The sequence below is a fragment of the Salvelinus namaycush genome, chromosome 20, assembly GCF_016432855.1.
Source record: "Salvelinus namaycush isolate Seneca chromosome 20, SaNama_1.0, whole genome shotgun sequence".
Classification (NCBI taxonomy): Eukaryota; Metazoa; Chordata; class Actinopteri; order Salmoniformes; family Salmonidae; genus Salvelinus; species Salvelinus namaycush.
Window position 1 is genome coordinate 44460334 of NC_052326.1, and position 26483 is coordinate 44486816.

Consider the following 26483-nt stretch of genomic DNA (forward strand, 5'->3'; position numbering starts at 1 on the left):
GCCACAAAGGCCGCGGCCCTTGCAGAGCAAGGGGCACACTACATCTAGGTTTCAGAGCAAGTGACGTAACTGATTGAAACGCTACTAGCGCGTACCCGCTAACTAGCTAGCCATTTCACATCCGTTACACTCACCCCCCTTTCAACCTCCTCCTTTTCCGCAGCAACCAGTGATCCGGGTCACGGCACCAATGTAACAGTATAACTTTAAACCGTCCCCTCGCCCCGACACGGGCGCGAACCAGGGACCTTCTGCACACATCAACAACGGTCGCCCACGAAGCATCGTTACCCATCGCGCCACAAAGGCCGCGGCCCTTGCAGAGCAAGGGGCACACTACATCTAGGTTTCAGAGCAAGTGACGTAACTGATTGAAACGCTACTAGCGCGTACCCGCTAACTAGCTAGCCATTTCACATCCGTTACATATGTCCTAGCCATGTGTATGTCCTAGCCACTACTGTATGCCCTAGCCACTACTGTATGTCCTAGCCACTACTGTATGCCCTAGCCACTACTGTATGCCCTAGCCATGTGTATGTCCTAGCCACTACTGTATGCCCTAGCCATGTGAATCCAGGTGAAGCTATGATCCCTTATCGATGTCACTTCAAATCAGTGTAGATGGGGAGGAGACTGGTTAAATAAGGATTTTTTAAGCCTTGAGACAATTGAGACATGGATTGTGTATGTGTGCCTTTCAGAAGGTGAATGGGCAAGACAAAAGATTGTAGTGCCTTTGAACAGGTAGTATGGTATGGTAGTATGTGCCAAGCTCACCGGTTTGTGTCAACAACTGCAATGCTGCTGGGTTTTTCACGCTCAACAGTTTCCTGTGTGTATCAAAAATGGCCCACCACCCAAAGGACATCCAGCCAACTTGACACAACTGTGGGAAGCATTGGGCCAGCATCCCTGTGGAACCCTTTTGACACCTTGTAGATTGTAGAGTCCATGCCCCGACAACTTGAGACTGTTCTGAGGGCAAAAGGGGATGGGGGGTTGCAACTCAATAGTAGGAAGGTGGTCCTAATGTTTAGTATACTCAGTGTATATGCCATTTAGCAGACGTGTTTATGAAAATACAATGGTTAGTCATTTGAAGTCATCATTTGATATAAAAACTACTATTGGTTGGAAATATATGTTAAAAATGCTGTTTACTGTTAGTATACAGTTCACTCTGCGAGTCTGGCAAGTGAGATCTTTTTAACCTGACTGTGGCACTCCAGGCTGAAGTTTCCGCTAGGTACAGATCTAGCATCAGCTTCCACCCTCCAAACTTAACTTTAACGATGTGGGGGAAATGCAAAACTTACCCAAAATCAGCGTCTAGGGGCAACTTCATCCTACACCACTTTGGACAATCAAATACCTACAGTGAGACTCAAACTTTCTTGATCTCTCAACCACAAATAGAGAATATGTTATGATCATTTGATATTTGACAATTTTAATATTTATGCTGCAGTAGTTTGTGTCGGGGGGCTAGGTTCAGTCTGTTATATCTGGAGTATTTCTCCTGTCTTATCCAGTGACCTGTGTGAATTTAAGTATGCTTTCTCTAATTCTCTCTTTCTTTCTTTCTCTCTCTCGGAGGACCTGAGTCCTAGGACCATGCCTCAGGACTACCTGGCATGATGACTCCTTGCTGTCCCCAATCCACCTGGCCGTGCTGCTGCTCCAGTTTCAACTGTTCTGCCTGCGGCTATGGAACCCTGACCTGTTCACCGGACGTGCTACCTGTCCCAGACCTGCTGTTTTCAACTCTCTAGAGACAGCAGGAGCGGTAGAGATACTCTCAATGATCGGCTATGAAAAGCCAACTGACATTTAGTCCTGAGGTGCTGACTTGTTGCACCCTCGACAACTACTGTGATTATTATTATTTGACCATGCTGGTCATTTATGAACATTTGAACATCTTGGCCATGTTCTGTTATAATCTCCACTCGGCACAGCCAGAAGAGGACTGGCCACCCCTCATAGCCTGGTTCCTCTCTAGGTTTCTTCCTAGGTTTTGGCCTTTCTAGGGAGTTTTTCCTAGCCACCGTGCTTCTACACCTGCATTGCTTGCTGTTTGGGGTTTTAGGCTGGGTTTCTGTACAGCACTTTGATATATCAGCTGATGTAAGAAGGGCTATATAAATACATTTGATTTGATATGTTTTGTTAGATAACATTTTTTTATCACTTGCCTGGAACCATTTTCCATTCCACTTTCTTTTTTATTTGTAATTTTTTTCTCCTCAATTTTGTGATATCCAATTGGTAGTTACAGTCTTGTCCCATTGTTGCAACTCCCCTACGGACTCGGGAGAGGCAAAGGTTGAGAGCCAATGCATCCTCCGAAACACGACCCTGCCAAGTCACACTGCTTCTTGACACACTGCTCGCTTAACTTGGAAGCCAGCCGCACCAATTTGTAGGAGGAAACACCGTCCAGCTGGTGACTGGGGTCCGCTTGCAGGCGCCTGGCCCGCCACAAGGAGCCGCTAGAGCGCGATGGGACAAGGAATTCCCGGCCAGCCAAACCCTCCCCTAACCTGGACGACACTGGGCCAATTGAGCGCCGCCTCGTTGGTCTCCCGGTCACGGCCGGCTGTGACACAGCCTGGTATCGAACCCAGGTCTGTAGTGATGCCTACGATGCAATGCCTTAGACCGCTGCGCCACTTGGGAGGCCCCCATTCCACTTTCACAGGCCTATTAAAAGAGTGAATCAGCTTTGATATCACTATACTTACTTTCCATAGAGGCACAAGGGTGATGCATTTCTTTTTTTGTACCAATAACAGCATTTTCAAAAACAAAGGATGGCAAACAAATTACATTTATGTAATGTAATAGAGATTTAATGATTTGTCTCAATTAAAAAAAGTGTAGGCATTTGGGGATGATATTTAACAAAAACAACAATGGTAGACAGCAATATGACAGGGCGCTTGGTTGAACAAATAAAAAAAACAATGTGCTTCTTCTTCATTCCAGGATGAATTTGTTCCCTCCAAAAGTGTCATGGACAATTGAGATGTAGTGCAAAATATGACCAGTAGGAGGATAAAATAACAACTTCCTGGTTTCGCACAGTGTCACTGAAGCATCTCAATAGTCAGACAGGGTTTCCTCTCCTAGTACCTTCCCTTGTCTCCTATCCTTTCCTTTCTCTAGCCATCTCTTTTCAAGAGGGTGTCTGGTCAAGATCCATGATATGGAAAAATATATTACACTTACATGATTTTAGTAATTTAGCAGACACTTATCGACTTACAGGAGTAATTAGGCTTAAGTGCCTTGCTAAAGGGCACAGACAGATTTTTTCAACTAGTCGGCTTGGGGATTCAAACCAGCGACCATTCGGTTACTGGCCAAATGCTCTTAACCGCTCGGCTACCTGCCGCCCCATACAGTAGCAAATACCTATAGTAGTACTGAATATTCAGTGTAATGTATCAATAACAAATTCCCATTGCCGAGTGCAGTGTGCAGCCATTAGTCAAAGTTAATTAATGCTTAACTACAAGTCCAAATTGGGCTTAATTCCATTTAAATTCTCTATAGGAGGGCAATTCAAATCATGGTTGGAGTGAGTGGAATTTCACAGTGGAATGGACCACATGTTTTTCCATGTATATTGAGTGATGGTCCCATGTGGGAAACGCACCTACATCTGTGCCAACTAATTTACTCATTGAAATACAGTGAACGACAAAACAACAAAAGGTTAATTGCAGAGAGACGCTGGGGCAGAAGTTGGGAGAAAGAAACCCCTCTAACCTTTCAATTCCTGTGATATTGCTGCTGCAGCAACCCAGCTTGAGTTGCTGGAAGTACCTACTTTAAAAACCTACTGGCTTTTTAAATGTTCAATGAAATAGCCACAATGATGCAACATCATTACGCTGGTAAAGTATCTTGAAACAACGAGGAAACAATTCAGACTTAAACACATTTTGCACAGTGGGATTGTCCTCAATGGTGTTCCTGGTCCTTCACTCTAACCTGAATTATGTTCAATTGCTCTGATATACCCACACCATTATATTATTCATTAGGGCACACTGTAGCAAAAGGTGAAACTGATTAACTGCCTAATGAATATGACCTAGAAATAAATTCACAGAGCAATACAAAGAAATGAAAGTACAAAGCGTGGCCATTGTCATGGGACTGTGGACATTGGCTGATGAATACATCCAAAAACCAAAATGGCAGAAAACAATATAATCTCAATGAAATAGTAGGATATTCAAATTACATTCCAGAAAATATTGACTTATGAGTGTGTTTTGAGTCAGTTAAAAAGTACCTAAAATTTTATATTTAAAATAAAAAATCATATGCCTTTTTTTTTTAAACAAAAAATGAACTAAGTAAACATCAATTGTGCTTTCAATAGATCTCACTTATACAAGTGGTGATACTTGTCATTTCCACCCTTAGTTCTTGGTTCCCTGCTCTCCAAAACCTCTTAAGAATCTAGAACTGCTTTGAATGCAGGCAAGGGGCTCTTACAAAACAAATAAAAACAAACAAAAAAGCACCAGGAAGACATAGATAGCTGAGGATCTGAAGCATGTGTGTGTGTGTGCTCCTCTGAGTAAGTGTGTACATTAAACCACATGGTGGCGTTGTGCAAACTACGGGTTGGCCAAGGCATGGGGGGAGGGAGTCAGGGAGGGGCGGCAGAAAGCACAAATGTTTACTCTGTCCGCTTCTTAGATCTGTTATAGCCAAGATACAGGTACATCTAAAACAGTCTTGATATAGTTTCTTTAGGAGATAATAATATCATCATCAATAACCATTTTTATAATTTTCGTAATAATCAAGAGTACTAACAATAGTAACAAAGTTTGTGGTTGAGGTTTTTCCATGGCAGCCTTGTGAGAGGAGACGAGTTCCCCATAGTCTATAGCCCAATATTTTTTTTTTCTTGTTTCCTCTCTTTCTCACTAAATCTAGATTTGCTGCCACCAGGACCAGCCTACCCTGTGTGTGTATGGCGAGAAGACCCCAACCCTCCATCTCAGAGGCAGTTCCTCCTATCTCCCTCTCCCTCTCTCTCGCTCTCTCTCAGAGACGTGTTTGGGCCTCGGGGACGTAGATCTCGATACTGTCGGCACTCTCCGTGGCTGAGTTCTGCCGAACCGAGGCGGCCCTCTTAGCGGCCAGCAGTCGCCTGCGGGCCTCCGTCCGGTGCTTCTCCGCTGAAGAGGTGGAAGAGGCGGAGTCGACGCTCTTCTCACGTCCCAGCACCGGCCTCCCCTTAACGGGCTTCTTTGGCACTGGAGGAGGGGGCTCTTTCTGGTCCTCCTGGTGGTGTTGGTGGAGGGCCGCAATGGATAAAGTCAACCGTCAACCACAAGGAAACAGAAGAGACATGTGGGGGGGGGGGGGGGGGGGGAGAGTGAGAGCGTTGTTGCTGTTGAAAGAAAACCTTTTTTTGTTGATGAATTGAAAGGAGTAACTCCTCACTTTGGAGATTTTATGACTTTAGGACCAAGAAAAATTATTCGAAACAACTTCTGAAGTTTTGTGCTTGTATGTTCATACATGGTAAAATATAGATTTTTTTTGTTTCCTGAAAAGCTTCAGTTTTGGAGATGCAAGGTTTTCTTCCGAAAGCAACGAAGCAACGAAAGGTAATACAGAGGTTATAAAAAAGAGCATAGTGAGTTTCATTTGGTAGACATGGATCTTTCACAGTGACTTTGATTATGGTTTCTTCAAAATATGCACAAGGTAGGCTTGACATGGACAATCTAGACAAATTATGGACAAGATAGACATAATATGAACAGTGTAGCCAAATATAGGACAGTGATGGCAACTCTTCCTTGGACTAGACACTGAATTAATATTGGATCCCAGAATCCCAAACTAACAATAACCTCTTCTCAAATATACCTAGTGCCTAGTGGGTATGGGCTAGGGGTTGGTTTGGTACTCAAATAATTAATTTTATGATGAGGACTTTGGATGAACCACACTTAATTCACTGCAGTCATAGTGAAATAGTGGCATGAAGTCAAAGTAGTTGAAGCACACATCCACCAAAACATACACTACTACTCAAAAGTTTGGGGTCACTTAGAAATGTCCTTGTTTTTGAAAGAAAAGCAAATTTTCCCCCCCATTAAAATAACATCAAATTGATCAGAAATACAGTGTAGACATTGTTAATGTTGTAAATGACTATTGTAGCTGGAAACGGCAGATTTTTTAAATGGAATATCTACTTAGGCATACAGAGGCCCATTATCAGCAACCATAGCTCCTGTGTTCTAATGGCACGTTGTGTTAGCTAATCCAAGTTTATAATTTTAAAAGGCTAATTGATCATTAGAAAACCCTTTTGCAATTATGTTAGCACAGCTGAAAACTGTTGTCCTGATTAAAGAAGCAATAAAACTGGCCTTCTTTAGACTAGTTGAGTATCTGGAGCATCAGCATTTATGGGTTCGATTACATGCTCAAAATGGCCAGAAACAAATAACTTTCTTCTGAAACTCGTCAGTCTATTCTTGTTCTGAGAAATGAAGGCTATTCCATGTGAGAAATGGCCAAGAAACGGAAGATCTCGTACAATGCTGTGTACTACTCCCTTCACAGAACAGCGCAAACTGTCTCTAACCAGAATAGAAAGAGGAGTGGGAGGCCCCGTTGCACAACTGAGCAAGAGGACAAGTACATTAGAGTGTCTAGTTTGAGAAACAGATGCCTCACAAGTCCTCAACTGGCAGCTTCGTTAAATAGTACCCACAAAACACCAGTCTCAATGTCAACAGTGAAGAGGCGAATCCGGGATAATGGCCTTCTAGGCCTACACAACCAGGTGATGGGAGTTCTTTACTAATTAGATACCATAATTCATCAATGAAGTACAAGGGAGGAGCGAAAGTCCGAAGACACTCAGCCCTCCGTGGAATGAGTTTAACATAACCCTAACCGTAACCCTCAAATAGCCTTTTTCTTTGTGGGGACCAGCCAAATGTCCCCTCTTGTCTGAATTTTCCTTGTTTTACTATCCTTGTAAGGACTTCTGGTGGACTTCTGGTACACACACACACACACACACACACACACACACACACACACACACACACACACACACACACACACACACACACACACACACACACACACACACACACACACACACACACACACACACAGCTCTGCCATTACCATACTTGAGACATCAGAGCAGAGCATGTCTTGTACCCCGACATGCATTCTCAAAGGAGGGGCTTAAACCGCAGAAACAGTCATAAACTGTCCTCTTTGAGATTGAGCCCCATGCATGTGTAAAGGGAGGTGCCTTCTCCCAAGCCCCTTCACATTGGGCTGGGAAGCCCCTTTTAGTGTTCACTTCACATGGGGAGGGGGGAAGTGAGAGGGGAGGTGGGGAGGGAGGAGAGAGGCCGGTTTCGGCGGCTTTCCTACCCCAGCCTGTGCACTGGGCAGCAGGGGTGGGAAGTACCTTCCGCTCGGGTGGCGAGTGGGCCACGGCAGGGGGCTGCCAGTCGCTGGACTTGAGGTGGTAGAGCTCATCAAACTTGAGGCTGATGTCCTCGATGGAGAGCTGTAGCAGGTCCCAGAAGCCTGCCAGGTCCTGGGCTGTGGGCCGCAGGTTGGCGTTCACATTCTGAAGGGAGGGAGAAAGGAGAAAATGGGGGAGAAAGAGAGGTGTGGGGAAGTGGAAGAAAATAAAGAAATAGTGAAGAGAGAGGATTTAAGAAGGGGAGAAAGGGAGAAAAGGAGAGAAGCATGAAGAGGAGATTGAAAAGAGGAGATTGAAATTAATTCAGTGTTGCTTTGTCCACTTTTGACACTAGAGGGAGCTGTCTTACAACACAATGACAGGAGACCTCATCAAACTGATTAGTTGAATTCCATCAGACTATTCTGGGTAAATACTGTGTATGTTGGTGTATGTTGATGCTACTGTATTATCGTTTAATGTATGCCTCTAAAAAACTTATACTGCTTTATTGGGACTATTCTTAGATTTTTTGTGAAGAAAAAAATATATATATTTAAAAAAAGGTGGACTGACCACTTCACATAAACCGTAGGGAATTGGGAGGCACTCTGTTTTGCCTCATCTCCTTTTAAAGTATGTAAAATAAGTCAGTCAGAGCATATGGAAGGGTTGAACGTCACACTTCGACTTGTTCTTTTTCAGTCGACTCGGTGTGACATCTCATTATGGGACACGCCCTCTCTAGCATTCCCCATAGTGAGATAACGCCCTAATTTCCTTCAGAGAACCGGGGCTACATACGGTAACCCATAGTTTTTCTTCCCACCTGACTCACTCATTCTCTTACTAATGCTCTTTGTTATGGTTGGGTCTGCTTGTGTTTCTTGCCCACACAGCATCTTTGCAGCTGCAACTAGACTGGGGTTTGAGCCCTTATCCAGAGCCTTTTGACTCAACTCTCCGCCATGTTTTTATCATGCTAATTCTGCATTCTGGATCTTCAAATAGGAGAACACACAGAAAAAAAACACACAACAAAAGATGGTAGCACTAGCATGCAAAAACTGACTTCCTGTGTAATGATATGAAAAGCATCCATAGGAAATTGTCCATAAATACAAAATATTAGGTTTTTTTTTACATGTAGGAAAAAAATTATTCTGGATGTCAAACTCTCTTTGAAATGGTACAATGGTTCAACTTATTTTGGATCAGGGTGCCCTTTCATAGAATTTTATCAGGATAGCACATCATTTCACAAATAATCGCTAACCAAAAAGGTTCACTACACAACCATTAATACAAAACATGAGTTCAATAATATGGCTGCATTAAAATAGACTCCTATTATAACCGACTCAATCAACACAATCAGTAGCCCTTGCTACTCTGATACTTACACTGAGCTTCATGACGAGATTATCATTATTCATTAAAACTGCATTAACAACCATAGATTGTCGGTCTTCTGTCTGAATAACTGCTAGTCTCTCTCTCATTTGAGAGAACATAATACATTCCGAATATGATGACACTGAATTTCCACTGAGAATAGCTAACAGTCAGAGAATGCTACCAACAAAATGCAGGCGTTTGCAGACCGTCAACCGGAGGTTAGTCTTATCCTAATAATTGGGGATGTCAGTCTGAGTACCCTGTACTGAGATCAGTAGAGTGACGTGATACAAAGAGACATGTCTACACAGCATCACATTAGTGTAAACCAAGACTGTTCCACGGGCAGGCCTGGTTGTAGCAAGATATGTTTGAGTGGTGTCTGCGACAATTTTAGCATTTTAGCTAACCCTAAACATTCTCCTAACCTGCCACGTTAATTCTCCTAACCTGCTACGAAAAGTTATTTAAAAAACCAGCAGACCTGCCCTGAGAACGATACAGCCATGTCCACCCCTTACAATAGTTTAACCACTCAGGTCTGGAAAAAGTCCCATCAATCACTTCTCCATTGACCTTACTGTCTGATAGCATTCAGCTTGTCACTTAGCTAGCCACATTTAAGCTCTGTGTCTTTCCATTTGGCATGTGTTTGTCTAGTGAAGTGATGAAGTGTGCCCAGAGACTGTAGTCGAAAATTAGCAGGCCTGGCTAAAACTAGCACTTTTTCAGAAATGTTGATCAATGTGCACTGTCCATGTAAAAATAAACTTAACAAAGTAAAGTAAACAAGGGTGTGGGATGGATGATTATCTGGAAATGTAAGTGTGTGGGGTTGATTATCTGGTAAAGTAAGTGTGGGGTTGATTATCTGGTCATGTAAGTGTGTGGGGTTGATTATCTGGTAATGTAAGTGTGTGGGGTTGATTATCTGGTAACGTAAGTGTGGGGTTGATTATCTGGTAATGTAAGTGTGTGGGGTTGATTATCTGGTAACGTAAGTGTGTGGGGTTGATTATCTGGTAAAGTAAGTGTGGGGTTGATTATCTGGTAATGTAAGTGTGTGGGGTTGATTATCTGGTAACGTAAGTGTGTGGGGTTGATTATCTGGTAATGTAAGTGTGTGGGGTTGATTATCTGGTAATGTAAGGGGTTTTCTGGTCATGTACAGTGCATTTGGAAAGTATTTAACATTTTATAAACGTTACAGTCTTATTCTAAAATGGGTTAAATTGTTTTTTTCCTCAACAATCTACACACAATACCCCATAATGACGAAGCAAAAACAGGATTTTAGACATTTTTGCAATTGTATTAAAGTAAAAAACTGAAATATGACCTTTACATAAGTATTCAGACCCTTTACTCAGAACTTTGTTGAAGCACCTTTGGCAGCGATTACAGCCTCGAGTCTTCTTGGGTATGACGCAACAAGCTTGGCACACCTGTATTTGGGGAGTTTCTCCCATTCTTCTCTGCAGAGCCTCTCAAGCTCTGTCAGGTTGTATGGGGAGCGTCACTGCACAGCTATTTTCAGGTCTCTCCAGAGATGTTCAATCGTGTTTAAGTCCGGGCTCTGGCTGGGCCACTCAAGTACACTCAGAGACTTGTCCCGAAGCCACTCCTGCAATGTTTTGGCTGTGTGCTTAAGGTCGTTATCCTGTTGGAAGGTGAACCTTCGCCCCAATCTGAGGTCCTGAACACTCTTGAGCAAGTTTTCATCAAGAATATACTTTGCTTCGTTTACCTTCCCACAATCCTGACTAGTCTCCCAGTCCCCGCCACAGAAAAACATCCCCCACAGCATGATGCTGCCACCACCACGCTTCACTGTAGGGATGGTGCCAGGTTTCCTTCATACGTGATGCTTGGCATTCAGGCCAAAGAGTTAAATATTGGTTTCATCAGATTAGAGAATCTTGTTTTTCATGGTCTGAGTCCATTAGTTGCCTTTTGGCAAACTCCAAGCGGCTGTCATGTGCCTTTTACTGAGGAGTGGCTTCCGTCTGTCCACTCTATCATAAAGGCCTGATTGGTTGTCCTTCTGGAAGGTTCTCTTATGTCCACAGAGAAACTCTGTCAGAGTGACCATCAGGTTCTTGGTCACCTCCCTGACCAAGGCCGTTCTCCCCCAATTGCTCAGTTTGGCTGGGCAGCCAGCTCTAGGAAGAGTCTTGGTGGTTCAAAACTTCTTCCATTTAGGAACCATAGAGGCCACTGTGTTCTTGGGGACCTTCAATGCTGCAGAAATGTTTTGGTACCCTTCTCCAGATCTGTGCCTCAACACAATCCTGCCTTGGGCTCTACGGACAATTTCTTCCACCTCATGGCTTGGTTTTTGCTCTGACATACACTGTCAACTGTGGGACCTTATATAGACAGGTGTGTGCCTTTCCAAATCATGTCCAATCAATTGAATTTACCACAGATGGACTCCAATCAAGTTGTAGAAACATCTCAAGGATGATCAATGGAAACAGGATGCACCTGAGCTCAATTTTGAGTCTCATAGCAAAGGGTCTGAATACTTATAAATAAATAAATAAATAAATAAGTATAAATATATAAATAAGGTATTTGTTTTTTATTTGTAATACATTTGAAAAACATTCTAAAAACATGTTTTTGCTTTTTAATTATGGGGTATTGGTGTAGATTGATGAGGAAAAAAGTTTGTTTAATCAATTTTAGAATAAGGCTGTAATGTAACAAAATGTGGAAAAGTCAAGGGGTCTGAATACTTTCTGTATGCACTGTAAGTATGTGGGGTTGATTATCTGGTAATGTAAGGGGTTTCAGGTAATGTAAGTATGTGGGGTTGATTATCTAGTAATGTAAGTGGTTTTCAGGTAATGTAAGTATGTGGGGTTGATTATCTGGTAATGTAAGTGGTTCAGGTAATATAAGTATGTGGGGTTGATTATCTGGTAATGTAAGTGGTTCAGGTAATATAAGTATGTGGGGTTGATTATCTGGTAATGTAAGTGTGTTGGGTTGTGGTAACTTTTGTTAAGTCTGGTTATTTGATGTGTGTGTAGAGTATGGAATAGTATAGTTTTGTCTGGTGATGTGATGGTGTTGTGGTGGGGTAGTATTGTTTTGTCTGGTGATGTGATGGTGTAATGGTGTTGTGGTGGGGTAGTATTGTTTTGTCTGGTGATGTGATGGTGTAATGGTGTTGTGGTGGGGTAGAATTGTTTTGTCTGGTGATGTGATTGATGGTGTAATGGTGTTGTGGTGGGGTAGTATTGTTTTGTCTGGTGTTGTGATGGTGTTGTGGTGGGGTAGTATTGTTTTTTCTGGTGATGTGATGGTGTGATGGTGTTGTGGTGGGGTAGTATTGTTTTGTCTGGTGATGTGATGGTGTAATGGTGTTGTGGTGGGGTAGTATTGTTTTGTCTGGTGATGTGATTGATGGTGTAATGGTGTTGTGGTGGGGTAGTATTGTTTTGTCTGGTGTTGTGATGGTGTTGTGGTGGGGTAGTAATGTTTTTTCTGGTGATGTGATGGTGTTGTGGTAGTGTTGTTTTGTCTGGTGATGTGATGGTGTAATGGTGTTGTGGTGGGGTAGTATTGTTTTGTCTGGTGATGTGATGGTGTAATGGTGTTGTGGTGGGGTAGTATTGTTTTGTCTGGTGATGTGATTGATGGTGTAATGGTGTTGTGGTGGGGTAGTATTGTTTTGTCTGGTGTTGTGATGGTGTGATGGTGTTGTGGTGGGGTAGTAATGTTTTTTCTGGTGATGTGATGGTGTTGTGGTGGGGTAGTAATGTTTTTTCTGGTGATGTGATGGTGTTGTGGTAGTGTTGTTTTGTCTGGTGATGTGATGGTGTAATGGTGTTGTGGTAGTGTTGTTTTGTCTGGTGATGTGATGGTGTTGTGGTAGTGTTGTTTTGTCTGGTGATGTGATGGTGTGATGGTGTTGTGGTGGGGTAGTATTGTTTTTTCTGGTGATGTGATGGTGTTGTGGTAGTGTTGTTTTGTCTGGTGATGTGTGTATGGGTGAGTTGTAACATGGAGAGTTGATACTTACCAAGTTTTGTTCACACAGTCCTCTGAACTGCTCAAATTTCTTGGTCATGAGGAGCTGAGCACTGCCCACTGCACTGCGAACTTTCCCCAACACTGCAGATAACAAGAATACATACAGATTGAGTCATACTGACACACACGTGCACAGACAGACAGATAGACACAGGTAGACAGGCAGGCAGACACAGACAGACAGTCAGGTAGTCAGGCAGACACTCACACACACACACTTTGTTGGGGCATTGGGAATGCAACACCAATCAACAGAGCGTGTCAAAGAGTGCCATTACAAAGAGTGTCTCTCATTGTTCCATTTAGGAACAAAACTCGAACCTAATGCTAATAAACTTTCCCCCTAGCAACTAATTTGTATCAGGTCTTCCTATACATTCATTTCAGTACATTCTCAAAAACAAGACTGTTCTGCCACGTACTTAGAGTCGAGGACCTTTTTGAGCACAGACACCACGCCTAAAGGTCATTAGTCCCAAGAAGGTATGGGTTTAGAACACTACCATCATAAGAAAGGAGATGTGGTTGTCTCTACACACTTCCCTCTATCTGTACAACTAAATTGACAGCTAGACTGCACACAAGGACATCTGTGAAAAGGATTTGTCACAGGGAGACAAGATGATTTGTGAGGGAGAAAAATCTCAGCCTGTTCAAACAGGAACATCACATTAACACAGCAAACCATCCCAGCAACGTTCCCAAAACAAACCCAAGCAAATGTGGGGTGTCTAGACTAGAGATGGACGTTAAGGCTTTTCCAGTATTGTCTAAACGACTACATGGGGGCCACCCAAGAGGATTACAGTGTAATGGACAGTGTTATCCTCTTTAAAGGTAGCACTCTAAGCCTACATAGTTACTAGAGCAATACCAGTATCGCAATATTTTTCCCATGGCAAAAATGAAAACACGAAGCAGAGTCAATTGGTCCTATAAAAACCTGCTCTATGTAAAATATAGTGTGCTATATGCTACATGGAAAATAAATAAATGTGACTCTGGATGACAACATAATGATGTTTTGTCCAACATTAGGGCTATTTTTCTAAAGAAGTGAAATCCGCTTCCTGTGTGTTTCCTTGCCACTTTAGTAACGAGTATTGCGATACTGGTATCGTCCCGGGCCTCATAGATACTTGAGTCTTCTTCATCCAGTATTTATGACTTTAGTCTCTGTTTTAATGCTGCATCAAAAACAAACAAACATCTGTGTTGGTGAAATTGATAAAAAAAAAAAAAAAAATAGGACCACTGGATGATGAGGTTATGGCAATGAGATTAGGGGGCCAGCAGAACCAGGTGTTTCTATGGTCCGGCATGAATCAGACTCAATGTCAACTCTATCGTGCCAACAGTGAGAGAAATGAATGCGCAAGCACACACACTGCAAATGGCAGATACATACACTGACACAAAATTACCCTTTGATTTTTTCTTAGTTTGGTCAAGATATTCTGATATAGCGTGCATGCTTGACTGAGATTTTGTGTGAGGACTGTTCAGTGTGTGTGTGTGTGTGTGTGTGTGTGTGTGTGTGTGTGTGTGTGTGTGTGTGTGTGTGTGTGTGTCATTTCAGCCTGATGTTGAGGTACTTATCTAATCTGGGTCTGTAATCAGGTACAGAGTACATTAGTGTAATTCTGGAATTAGAGCCCTGTCTGTGTGTTAACTCCAGCTATTACCGCCTCATCCACTGCAGAGTGTCGGCGTGTGTGTGTGTTGTGGTTGAACCCTAGCCAGGCTTTGAGCCCTTAGGTCAGGTCAGGCCATCAGGTCAGACCACTTTGTAGATCAATTCACTGTCATGATGTGGATGGTGGGGCAATATACTAAAGTGTGTCTTACCCTCCTCTGAGAGCTGGTTGTCTTTGGTCTCCTGCTCCATCTGCTGGCACCAGCCCTCCATGCGGCCCGTCTCTGCCTGCAGCAACTTGAGGAACCAGTGGCCGTCCCGCCGGCATGCAGGGCCTGGAGGGGGCACCGCGTTAGGGTTCCCACTACCCGCATTCTCATTCCCACTCTCCAGCCAGGGGTCCGGAGGGGGTAGGAACGAGGGGTCCAGGGCCGGATCCAGGCTCTCGGCGAAGGAGTCGGAGGAGGACCGTGTGGTGGAGCGGTTGAGGAACTGCCGTAGTGGAGGTGGAGACGTACTGGTGTCAGCGGTGGGATTTGATCCGTTGCCCTGGCTGAACTGGCCGCCGCACGGGGGAGAGTCCATGGATTGGCAGGCGTTGCTGACCATGCTCTTCTTCTCGGGGACGGGCTTGGCGTGGGAGATGACAGGGAGGTCCTGTGTGTCTGAGTCTGTCTCCTGCTTGGAGGCCATGTTACTGGAGCGACTGAGCCTGAAAAAACACACACACAAAAGTGATATAGGAAAAAGGGGTCAATGCTCAATCAATAACAATGGTGAAAATAGACAATGCATCTCTAATAATGTTGTCAAGGCAATGCGATATATAGTATTGGTAAACTAATATGTAAACTTCAAGAACCAGAATGTGCCTGCAACCTAACACCAATCTCAAACTAAAGCCAAACAAAGTCAAACCAGCCCTGTTTGTTTCTGTATGTGAAATAAACATCACATTTGTTTATCTTGTGTGTAAAAACAAACACCAGGGGAAAACATATGACCAAGCCTTTTCCTGCTACAAAACAAACCAAGCAATGTTCTCAACGCCAGACAACGCCAGGATGAAGATATAGGTATAACACACAGAACCTAGACTAGACCATAGAGATGGATACAGGGCATACCACACAGTTAACTACTGTTAAAAAATGTAGTTGCACATGGTATCACAGTCTTTTGTGGCAAGTTCAACCTCTATCCATCTCTATGACTCATTACATACCATTACATACAATACACCACAATACTCATTACATACAATACCCAATAATGACAAAGCAAAAACAGGTTTTTAGAATTTTTAAACTGAAATATCAAATGTACATAATAATTCAGATCCCTTACACAGTACTTTGTTGAAGTACCTTTGGCAGCAATTACAGCCTCGAGTTTTCTTGGATATGACGCTACAAGCTTGGCACACCTGTATTTGGGGAGTTTCTCCCATTCCTCTCTATAGATCCTCTCAAGCTCTGTCAGGTTGGATGGGGAGCGTTCAAGAGATGTTCAAACGGGTTCAAGTCCGGGCTCTGGCTGGGCCACTCAAGGACATTCAGAGACTTGTCCCGAAGCCACTCCTGCTTAGGGTCGTTGTCCTGTTGGAAGGTGTACCTTCACCCCAGTCTGAGGTCCTGAGCGCTCTGCAGCAGGTTTTCATCAAGGATCTCTGAACTTGGCTCCATTCATTTTTGCTTTGATCCTGACTAGTCTCCCAGTCCCTGCCGCTGAAAAACATTCCCACAGCATGATGCTGCCACAACCATACTTCACTGTAGGGATGGTGCCAGGTTTCCTCCAGATGTGACGCTTGGCATTCAGGCCAAAGAGTTCTATCTTGGTTTCATCAGACCAGAGAATCGTGTTTCTCATGGTCTGAAAGTCTTTAGGTGCCTTTTGCCAAACTCCAAGTGGGCTGTCAAGTGCCTTTTACTGAGGAGTGGCTTCCGTCTGGACACTCTACCATAAAGGCCTGATTGGTGGAGTGCTGCAGAGATGTCTGTCCTTCTGGAAGCTTCTCCCATCTCCACAGAGGAACTCTAGAGACCTTCTCCCCCAATTGCTCAGTTTGGCCGGGCAGCCAGCTCTAGGGAGAGTCTTGGTGGTTCCAAACTTCTTCCATTTAAGAATGATGGAGGCCACAGTGTTCTTAGGGAGCTTCAATGCTGCAGAAACGTTTTAGTACCCTTCCCCAGATCTGTTCCTCAACACAATCCTGTCCCAGAGCTCTACGGACAATTCCTTCCACCTCATGGCTTGGTTTTTGCTCTGACATACACTGTCAACTGTGGGACCTTATATAGACAGGTGTTTGCCTTTCCAAATCATGTCCAATCAATTGAATTTACCATAGGTGGACTCGAATCAATTCGTAGAATCAATTTCTGTATACTTCTGGCCCTTCTTTGGACACTGTGTTAACTAACCTCCAGACGAGCTTCAATGCCATACAACTCTCCTTCCGTGGCCTCCAACTGCTCTTAAATACAAGAAAAACTAAATGCATGCTCTTTAACCGATCGCTGCCTGCACCTGCCCGCCCGTCCAGCATCACTACTCTGGACGGTTCTGACTTAGAATATGTGGACAACTACAAATACCTAGGTGTATGGTTAGACTGTAAACTCTCCTTCCCGACTCACATAAAACATCTCCAATCCAAAGTTAAATCTAGAATTGGCTTCCTATTTTGCAACAAAGCATCCTTCACCCATGCTGCCAAACATACCCTCGTAAAACTGACCATCTTACCGATCCTTGACTTTGGCGATGTCATTTACAAAATAGCCTCCAACACCCTACTCAACAAATTGGATGCAGTCTGTCACAGTGCAATCCGTTTTGTCACCAAAGCCCCATATACTACCCACCACTGCGACCTGTACGCTCTCGTTGGCTGGCCCTCGCTTCATACTCGTCACCAAACCCACTGGCTCCAGGTCATCTACAAGACCCTGCTAGGTAAAGTCCCGCCTTATCTCTGCTCGCTGGTCACCATAGCAGCACCCACCTGTAGCACGCGTTCCAGCAGGTATATCTCACTTGTCACTCCCAAAGCCAATTCCTCCTTTGGCCGCCTCTCCTTCCAGTTCTCTGCTGCCATTGACTGGAACGAACTACAAAAATCTCTTAAACTGGAAACACTTATCTCCCTCACTAGCTTTAAGCACCAGCTGTCAGAGCAGCTCACAGATCACTGCACCTGTACATAGTCCATCTATAAATAGCCCAAACAACTACCTCATCCCCTACTGTATTTATTTATTTATTTTGCTCCTTTGCACCCCAGTATTTCTACTTTGCACACTCATCTACTGTCAAATCTACAATTCCAGTGTTTTAATTGCTATATTGTATTTACTTCGCCACCATGGCCTATTTATTGCCTTTACATCCCTTATCTCACCTCATTTGCTCACATTGTATATAGACTTATTTTTCTACTGTATTATTGATGTATTATTGATTGATGTATGTTTGTTTTACTCCATGTGTAACTCTGTGTTGTTGTATGTGTCGAACTGCTTTGCTTTATCTTGGCCAGGTCGCAGTTGTAAATGAGAACTTGTTCTCAACTTGCCTACCTGATTAAATAAAGGTGAAATAAAAAAAAATAAAAACAATAAACATCTCAAGGATGATCAATTGAAACAGGATGCACCTGAGCTCAATTTTGAGTCTCATAGCAAAGGGTCTGAATACTTATGTAAATAAGGTATCTGTTTTTTATTTTTGATAAATTAGCAAAAATGTATAAAAACCTGTTTTTGCTTTGTCATTATGGGGTATTTTGTGTAAATTGCTGAGAAAAAATAAATATATAATACATTTTAGAATAAGGCTTTAACGTAACAAAATGTGGAAAAAGTCAAAGGGTCTGAATACTTTCAGAAGGCACTGTACTTTAATTGTTGGTATGGGGTGCCAATAAAATAGCATTGAGATTGTCACGTTCGTCGTAAAGATGAGACCAAAGTGCAGCGTGAATAGAGTTCCACATAATTTGAATCAACTGAAACTCACCTAACAAAACAAACAAACAACCAAACAAACAACCAAACGAAACGTGAAGCTACAAGTGTGCACTCAGGCAACTCAATGTAGACAAGATCCCACAACACAAATGAGGCAAATGGCTACCTAAATATGATCCCCAATCAGAGACAACGATAAACAGCTGTCTCTGATTGGGAACCATATCAGGCCAACATAGACATACAAAACCCCTAGACATACAACACCCCTAGACATACAAAAACCCTAGACCTACAAAAACTAGCGTACCCACCCTAGCATACCACCCTGCATACCACTGCTGGCTTGCTTCTGAAGCTAAGCAGGGTTGGTCCTGGTCAGTCCCTGGATGGGAGACCAGATGCTGCTGGAAGTGGTGTTGGAGGGCCAGTAGGAGGCACTCTTTCCTCTGGTCTAAAAAAAATATCCCAATGCCCCAGGGCAGTGATTGGGGACACTGCCCTGTGTAGGGTGCCGTCTTTCGGATGGGACGTTAAAGGGGTGTCCTGACTCTCTGAGGTCATTAAAGATCCCATGGCACTTATCGTAAGAGTAGGGGTGTTAACCCCGGTGTCCTGGCTAAATTCCCAATCTGGCCCTCAAACCATCACGGTCACCTAATAATCCCCAGTTTACAATTGGCTCATTCATCCCCCTCCTCTCCCCTGTAACTATTCCCCAGGTCGTTGCTGCAAATGAGAACGTGTTCTCAGTCAACTTACCTGGTAAAATAAAGAATAAATAAAAAAATAAAATAAAAGTCACACCCTGACCTAACCAAAATATATAGAAAAACAGAGATATCTAAGGTCAGGGCGTGACAGAGGTTTTTATTTGAAATAGGAATACTGTTGTTTAGATGGACACCCTAAATAACAGTAGTTATACAGTATATCCTTATATATACCCGTATATACAGTTGAAGTCGGAAGTTTACATACACGTACGTTGGAGTCATAAAAACTTGTTTTTCAACCACTCCACAAATTTCTTGTTAACAAACTATAGTTTTGGCAAGTTGGTTAGGACATCTACTTTGTGCATGACACAAGTAATTTTTCCAACAATTGTTTACAGACAGATTATTTCACTTATAAGTCACTGTATCACAATTCCAGTGGGTCAGAAGTTTACATACACTAAGTTGACTGTGTCTTTAAAAAGCTTGGAAAATTCCAGAAAATTATGTCATGGCTTTAGAAGCTTCTCATAGGCTAATTGACATCATTTGAGTCAATTGGAGGTGTACCTGTGGATGTATTTCAAGGCCCACCTTCAAACTCAGTGCCTCTTTGCTTGGGAAAGACTTCAGAAAAAAAATTGTACACCTCCACAAGTCTGGTTCATCCTTGGGAGCAATTTCCAAATGCCTGAAGGTACCACGTTCATCTGTACAAACAATAGTACACAAGTATAAACACCATGGGACCACGCAGCCATCATACCGCTCAGGAAGGAGACGCGTTCTGTCTCCTAGAGATTAACGTACTTTGGTGCGAAAAGTGCAAATCAATCCCAGACAAAAACAGCAAAGGACCTTGTGAAGATGCTGGAGGAAACAGGTACAAAAGTGTCTATATCCACAGCAAAACGAGTCCTATATCGACATAACCTGAAAGGCCGCTCAGCAAGGAAGAAGACACTTCTCCAAAATCGCCATAAAAAAGCCAGACTACGGTTTGCAACTGCACATGGGGACAAAGATCGTACTTTTTGGAGAAATGTCCTCTGGTCTGATGAAACAAAAATATAACTGCCATATTGACCATCGTTATGTTTGGAGGAAAAAGGGGATGCTTGCAAGCCGAAGAACACCATCCCAACCGTGAAGCACGGGGGTGGCAGCATCATGTTGTGGGGGTGCTTTGCTGCAGGAGGGACTGGTGCACTTCACAAAATAGATGGCATCATGAGGAAAGAAAATGATGTGGATATATTGAAGCAACATCTCAAGACATCAGTCAGGAAGTTGAAGCTTGGTCGCAAATGGGTCTTCCAAATGGACAATGACCCCAAGCATACTTACAAAGTTGTGGCAAAATGGCTTACGGACAACAAAATCAAGGTATTGGAGTGGCCATCACAAAGCCATGACCTCAATCCCATAGAAAATTTGTGGGCAGAACTGAAAAAGTGTGTGCGAGCAAGGAGGCCTACAAACCTGACTCAGTCACACCAGCTCTGTCAGGAGGAATCGTTCGAAATTCACCCAACTTATTGTGGGAAGCTTGTGGAAGGCTACCCGAAATGTTTGACCCAAGTTAAACAATTTAAAGGCAATGCTACCAAATACTAATTGAGTGTATATAATCTTCTGACCCACTGGGAATGTGATGAAAGAAATAAAAGCTGAAATAAATGATTCTCTCTACTATTATTCTGACATTTCACATTCTTAAAATAATGTAGTGATCCTAACTGACCTAAGACAGGGAATTTTTACTAGGATTAAATGTCAGGAATTGTGAAAAACTTAGTTCAAATGTATTTGGCTAAGGTGTATGTAAACTTCTGACTTCAACTGTATATATACACATTTTGTTTGAGTCAAGTAAGACAAAGCTCTTTATTTAGGCTCTTTCTACGATATCAACTGGCCACATTCAGAAGTAATCAAATTGTGAGAGAATTCTGACAACCAACTTCACAACACTCTGCATGCAAACTAGGAGTTCCCTCCCGTCCCTGATACATGTGTAAATTTACTATAAATTGTATTGTATTATACTTGTATTATACCTGTATTATACTTATGCTACAATGTTAATTCCATTCTCCTGAGCCATTTACTTCATGCTCGTATTCTTGTATTTTCTTATTTCTTATTGTTGTTGCATTGTCGTGAAGGAATCTGCAATTAAGCATTTCATTGGATGGTGTATACCATGTGTATCCTGTACATACAACTAATAAAACGTAAAACTTCAAAGAGATGGAACAAAGAGGGTTGAAGCCAAGGACTTCCTGGCATTCAAAATATCACAAAACTATGTTAACTACCCGACAAGTACTACGCTACAGCACTACAGAATGACCTTCAAATCTTGCATGTAAATGCTGTATGCTCTTGGCAACATAACAGGCATGTAACTGTTTTCTCACATTATGGACATTTTCTCAGTGACTACATTAAAATGGCCCCTCAGGGATGAATACAAATAGGCAACATTTTATTGTGTGGAGCAGAAATATTATTTCCTTATGGGAAATGATTGACATGTCATGACCGGGGGGACAGGAAGTGCTGTTACTTACTGCCAGCCGTCGTCCGCCTGTATTCCGATTGACTGGAATCTGGCCAATGGTTGTGTCGGTGTCTCCACTCGTTGGACTTCCTCCTGAATGCAGTCAACCTGGCAACCAATCAGAAGACACAGTCATCAAAAGGTTGAATCTGGAGGAATTTGGTGGTCATCCAGAATTCCCAGATTAAAATGATATATCAATGTGGTTCTTGAGACATTAAGACTGTTGGAAAAGCATTCCTCATGAAGCTGGTTGAGAGAATGCAAAGAGTGTGCAACGCTGTCATCAAGGCAAAGGGTGGCTACTTTGAAGAATCTAAAATACATTTTGATATGTTTAACACTTTTTTGGTTACTACATGATTCCATATGTGTTATTTCATAGTTTTTATGTCTTCATTATTATTGTATAACGTAGAAAATAGTAAAAATAAAGAAAAACCCTTGAATTAGTAGGTGTGTCCAAACTTTTGACTGGTACTATATTCATTGCTGTTGTCAAGGAAACAATAGTAGTACACACCCCCACGCACCCATCTAAGGATTTGAACCAGCAGCCAATTGGTTGCTGCACGCCAGTCCATTGCCGGGCCTTAACCATACTGCCACAGAAACTCAAGCTCTACTACTGTGATGTTACTGACTAATGTAACGTTAATGACTAACTTCACTGACGATACCATAACGTCACTGACTAACGGCGCTCGTAGCGGCGCTCCTACCTGTATGCCTATGGAGGAAAGCTTCCTCCGGGGCACGATGTCCGCGAGGGGCTCCTCTGCCATCAGGTTCCCCCTGTTGGTGCCCGTCGTCTTCAAGGGTTCACGCTGGGAGTCGTTGGCGTCAGTCCCGGTGGTAGTGTGGTGGACAGTGGTGGTGAGGGGTTCCCGGGGGGTGGCGACGGGGACGGGGATGGGCCAAGGAATACCCCGAGCCAAGCTGTTGGCGCGTGTGCTGTCGAGGCTGTCGGAGGAGTTGCTGTGGGCTTGGCTGGACTGACTGGTAATGGTCTTGCTGCGGCGATCACGCTCAGACTGGTGGTCCAGGTAGGTGTCCTGGGCTGACTCAGTGCTGCTCTGCACCGTCACAGAGATGTAGGGCTTCGAAGTGGTGCGGGGCGGCACGGGCGGTGGCGCCGGCTTCTTACAGGTAGTGATGCATGTGGAGACTGGAGGAGAGGGGAAAAGAGAGAGAGAGAGAGAGACAAAGAGAGAGGGAGCGAAAGAGCATGAGAGAGATTCCTATAGAGTATGTAGTGTGGACACCAATTTTGAAGGTTCCAAACTTCTTCAATTTAAGAATGATGGAGGTCACTGTGTTCTTGGGGACCGTTATTTCTACAGAAATGTTTTGGTACCCTTCCCCATATCTGTGCCTCAACACAATCCTGTCTTGGAGCTCTACGGAATAATTCCTTCATGGCTTGGTTTTTGCTCTGACATGCACTGTCAACTGTGGGACCTTATATAGACAGGTGTGTGCCTTTCCAAATCATGTCCAATCAATTGAATTTAACACAGGTGGACTCCAATCAAGTTGTCGAAACATCTCAAGGATGATCAATGGCGACAGGATGCACCTGAGCTAAATTTCACATCTCATAGCAAAGGGTCTGAATACTTATGTAAATAAGCTATTTCTGTTTTGTATTTTTAATACATTTGTCTAAAAACGTCAAAAAATGTCTAAAAACCTGTTTCTATTGTAGAAGAGAATCTAATTGAGTGACTGCTGATGCACAACCAACTTTCGAAATTGCACATTGTGTATTCTATTATTCTAATTCTCAACAGTAAGTTGAGACCCTGACTGAGTTCCACCCCCCCCCCCCCAGCTGCCCACCCCTGGTCTAATGCATTCAGTGATGAATATCACACATTGTGTACAATATATATATTTTTGCTCTTCCCAGAAAGGGGTCAGGGGTGAAACTAATCCAAAATAGCGCAGTCAATCACCATGCAGGACAAAGTGTCAAAGTGGCACTGTTGCCTTTTGATCACCTCACGTCAAGTCTTCCTCATGAAATAAGAGTGGGATGAGTACACTTCACAAAAATTCAGTGGTTGCTGTGGGATCTTTACAATAGATATATACAATGGAAACCTTACTTGACACCTAATGGAGGCTGTATCTGACACCATCTATAGACTTGATAGGGCAGAGAGGGGCAACCAGGATCTCGAACTCAAGTGGTGGTCAGGAATGTCATTGTAAACAATGAGTCAACTGACGACAGTTAGCCTGTTCCCCTAATGACTAATCAGTGCCATAACAGCATTCAAATCTAGGACTGGAGAAGTGACTTCTCAAATTATAGGCCAGCTGACAGGCAACCACATTGACTCAAAATGATCCACAAATAATGTCATACAATTTTAGTCTAGCATCATGCTACAGACGACTCTGAGTGTATCTATTTTGAGTGTTTAAAAATGAGCATAGCTGCCTTTGACAGAGGACATCTGCCTAACCAAAACACCAATGTTTACTGTAGCCCAAATAATGGCTTTGACACAACTTTGCTTCCTTGTTTTCCACTCCTTATAGAGGGGATACGTAGCAGGCTTCTAGAGGAGGGTTAGTAAGGACATAGGCTTAGTGGGGGAGCTAGCATTTTTGGAGCTTGGGGTGGGTTTGGCAAAGATCTGAGTGTGCCAAAGAAAAAATGTTCACAAGAATGTAACCAATGCGCATGCTGACATCACCGCCGCACAAGACAATGGATTTTGTCTGAGGACACTTTGCTTTCCAGTAACAATTCCTTTGGTGTGTCCTAAAATGGCTCTGGACGTGTGTCAAGTTGTACAGGCTCGAATTACCATATTTTAATACTATTTGAAAGTGAAGATGAATTTAGCCTGGTGTAATTCTATCTACCCAGAGATATTTATTATATCAAAAGTGAGTTGAACATCCTCAATGACAGGTAGTTGCAGCTGTAGGCTAGATGTAGCCTGTAACAAGCACTGGCATGACATGGCACAGTCACTTTTTGGACATCGAAGTCAACATGTGATCACCTATTTGAGTTATAAGTAATGAACAAAGCTAAATAGTTAATAGCCATGATCTTCTTCTAGCACATTCCCTGAGGTGTTTTTCCAAATGTTTCACCCTTGGCCTAAAGGAAACGTGTATGACTATGACAGATTATTTTTTAAATAACTTAACCTTGGCTAACCGTACATGCTTTGACATGCATTTTAAAACCTAACATTGCTATGTTAGTAATATCTCCCTATGGCTGTAAATCTCAGCTACTTGACAGAGGCTTTTTGAACCCTACGAGCAGCATAAACACGTGAGGGAGCTTGGAAGAAAACACTCAAAACAAAAGATCTGTTGTGCGGCTTGATCCACAGACTTATAGCTTTATAGGACTTATAGCCTTTGTGTGTGTCGCGGCCTCACCAAATGATATGCTCACATGAGCTCACACTCGTCTCACTGCAAAGCGGCAAGCTAATGTTTACACTGCCTCTCGTTGCTCTGTCAAAGTGCAGGCTACAACCTCGGTAAGGTTCGTCTCAAAGTGAAACTAGTCTGCAGCACTTAGAAACTTTAAGCCATTGTATACCTCTAAAAGTACAGACAATTAATTAATAGTTTTAAGTCTTACTAAACAACTACAGCAGGAGGACAGTATCATATCGCTCAGATACTGGTTATCGTCTCATATTGTCTCAAAGGTTATAATTGTCTCATCCTTGTCTCATAGTGAGATACGATCTTTCCTACTCTTCTCACAGTAAATGTAAGGCACACCGCTAAAAGAGTGGTCGGAGCAAAAGAAATGCATTGCACAAATAGTGCATGAATCCCTATGGCAAGTCCAAGAGCAAGATGGGGCCTTCACTTGGAATGCAACAACAATACACAGAATGTTGGAAATAGATAGGTATCACATTGGCAATGAACACACCAGCATGACGGGTTGAACCCTGAATGAAGGATGCTCTTCGGAAATCTCTGGCCTTCACTATTCCATCACTATGAGGAACAACAACACTATACCCAGTTGCCGCTATCTCTTCTCATACTTTACACGTTGCCTCACCTCACACATATCTGGTTCAAATAGTGCATCAACAACATTCATTCCCCACAACAGTAGACCATTATAACCGTACAACAACAACAGTACATACAGTAGCTTGTGATGAGAATAAGTTCATCTTTCCAATGTAGTCATCCATCTCCTCATTGACATACCATTGATACCATAACCAGTAACTACCTGGCTATACGGCCCGAGGAAAGATTCCTCACGCTCTGCCCGCCCCATAAATCACTCACACTAGTCTATGACCATAGACTGCCTTACAGCGAGGCCAACTGCTTTGGGAGAAAATAAAGGATAATTTTCTAAAAAGAATCAGAAGGCAACACATGCTGTGGAGATGTACTGCCATGTCAACTGCTGTGAGTGGTTGGTTCCTCTGTGTTAGTTAGGTAGTGTGTCATATTATGGGTCTGTTGGTAAAACTTGATATTGCAAAGACCCTGTTCCAGAGTAAATATCTGGGTTATAAATTATAATCTATGTAATTAAGGAAATGCTCTTATGCAGTGCTTACCACCTAAGTTTTAGAAAATGTATTTCAACAGATAAGCACCATACGGCTGGTGCAAGACAATTAAGTAAGATTGTATGATA

The 26483-nt window shown here is 43.0% G+C and overlaps 1 protein-coding gene across 1 annotated transcript in view; it reads right to left on the reverse strand.

Moving 5' to 3' along the window:
• Nucleotides 1-2872: 2872 nt before the first annotated feature.
• LOC120065399 (disks large-associated protein 4-like) overlaps nt 2873-26483 on the reverse strand; it is a 57922-nt gene continuing 34311 nt past the window's right edge. The window contains 9 exon segments of the mRNA XM_039016383.1: nt 2873-5313; nt 7487-7651; nt 12918-13009; nt 14777-15081; nt 15136-15261; nt 19728-19732; nt 21815-21931; nt 22546-22635; nt 22693-22991. Of these exon segments, the coding sequence (XP_038872311.1) occupies nt 5077-5313; nt 7487-7651; nt 12918-13009; nt 14777-15081; nt 15136-15261; nt 19728-19732; nt 21815-21931; nt 22546-22635; nt 22693-22991 (1436 nt within the window). The 3' untranslated portion in view covers nt 2873-5076.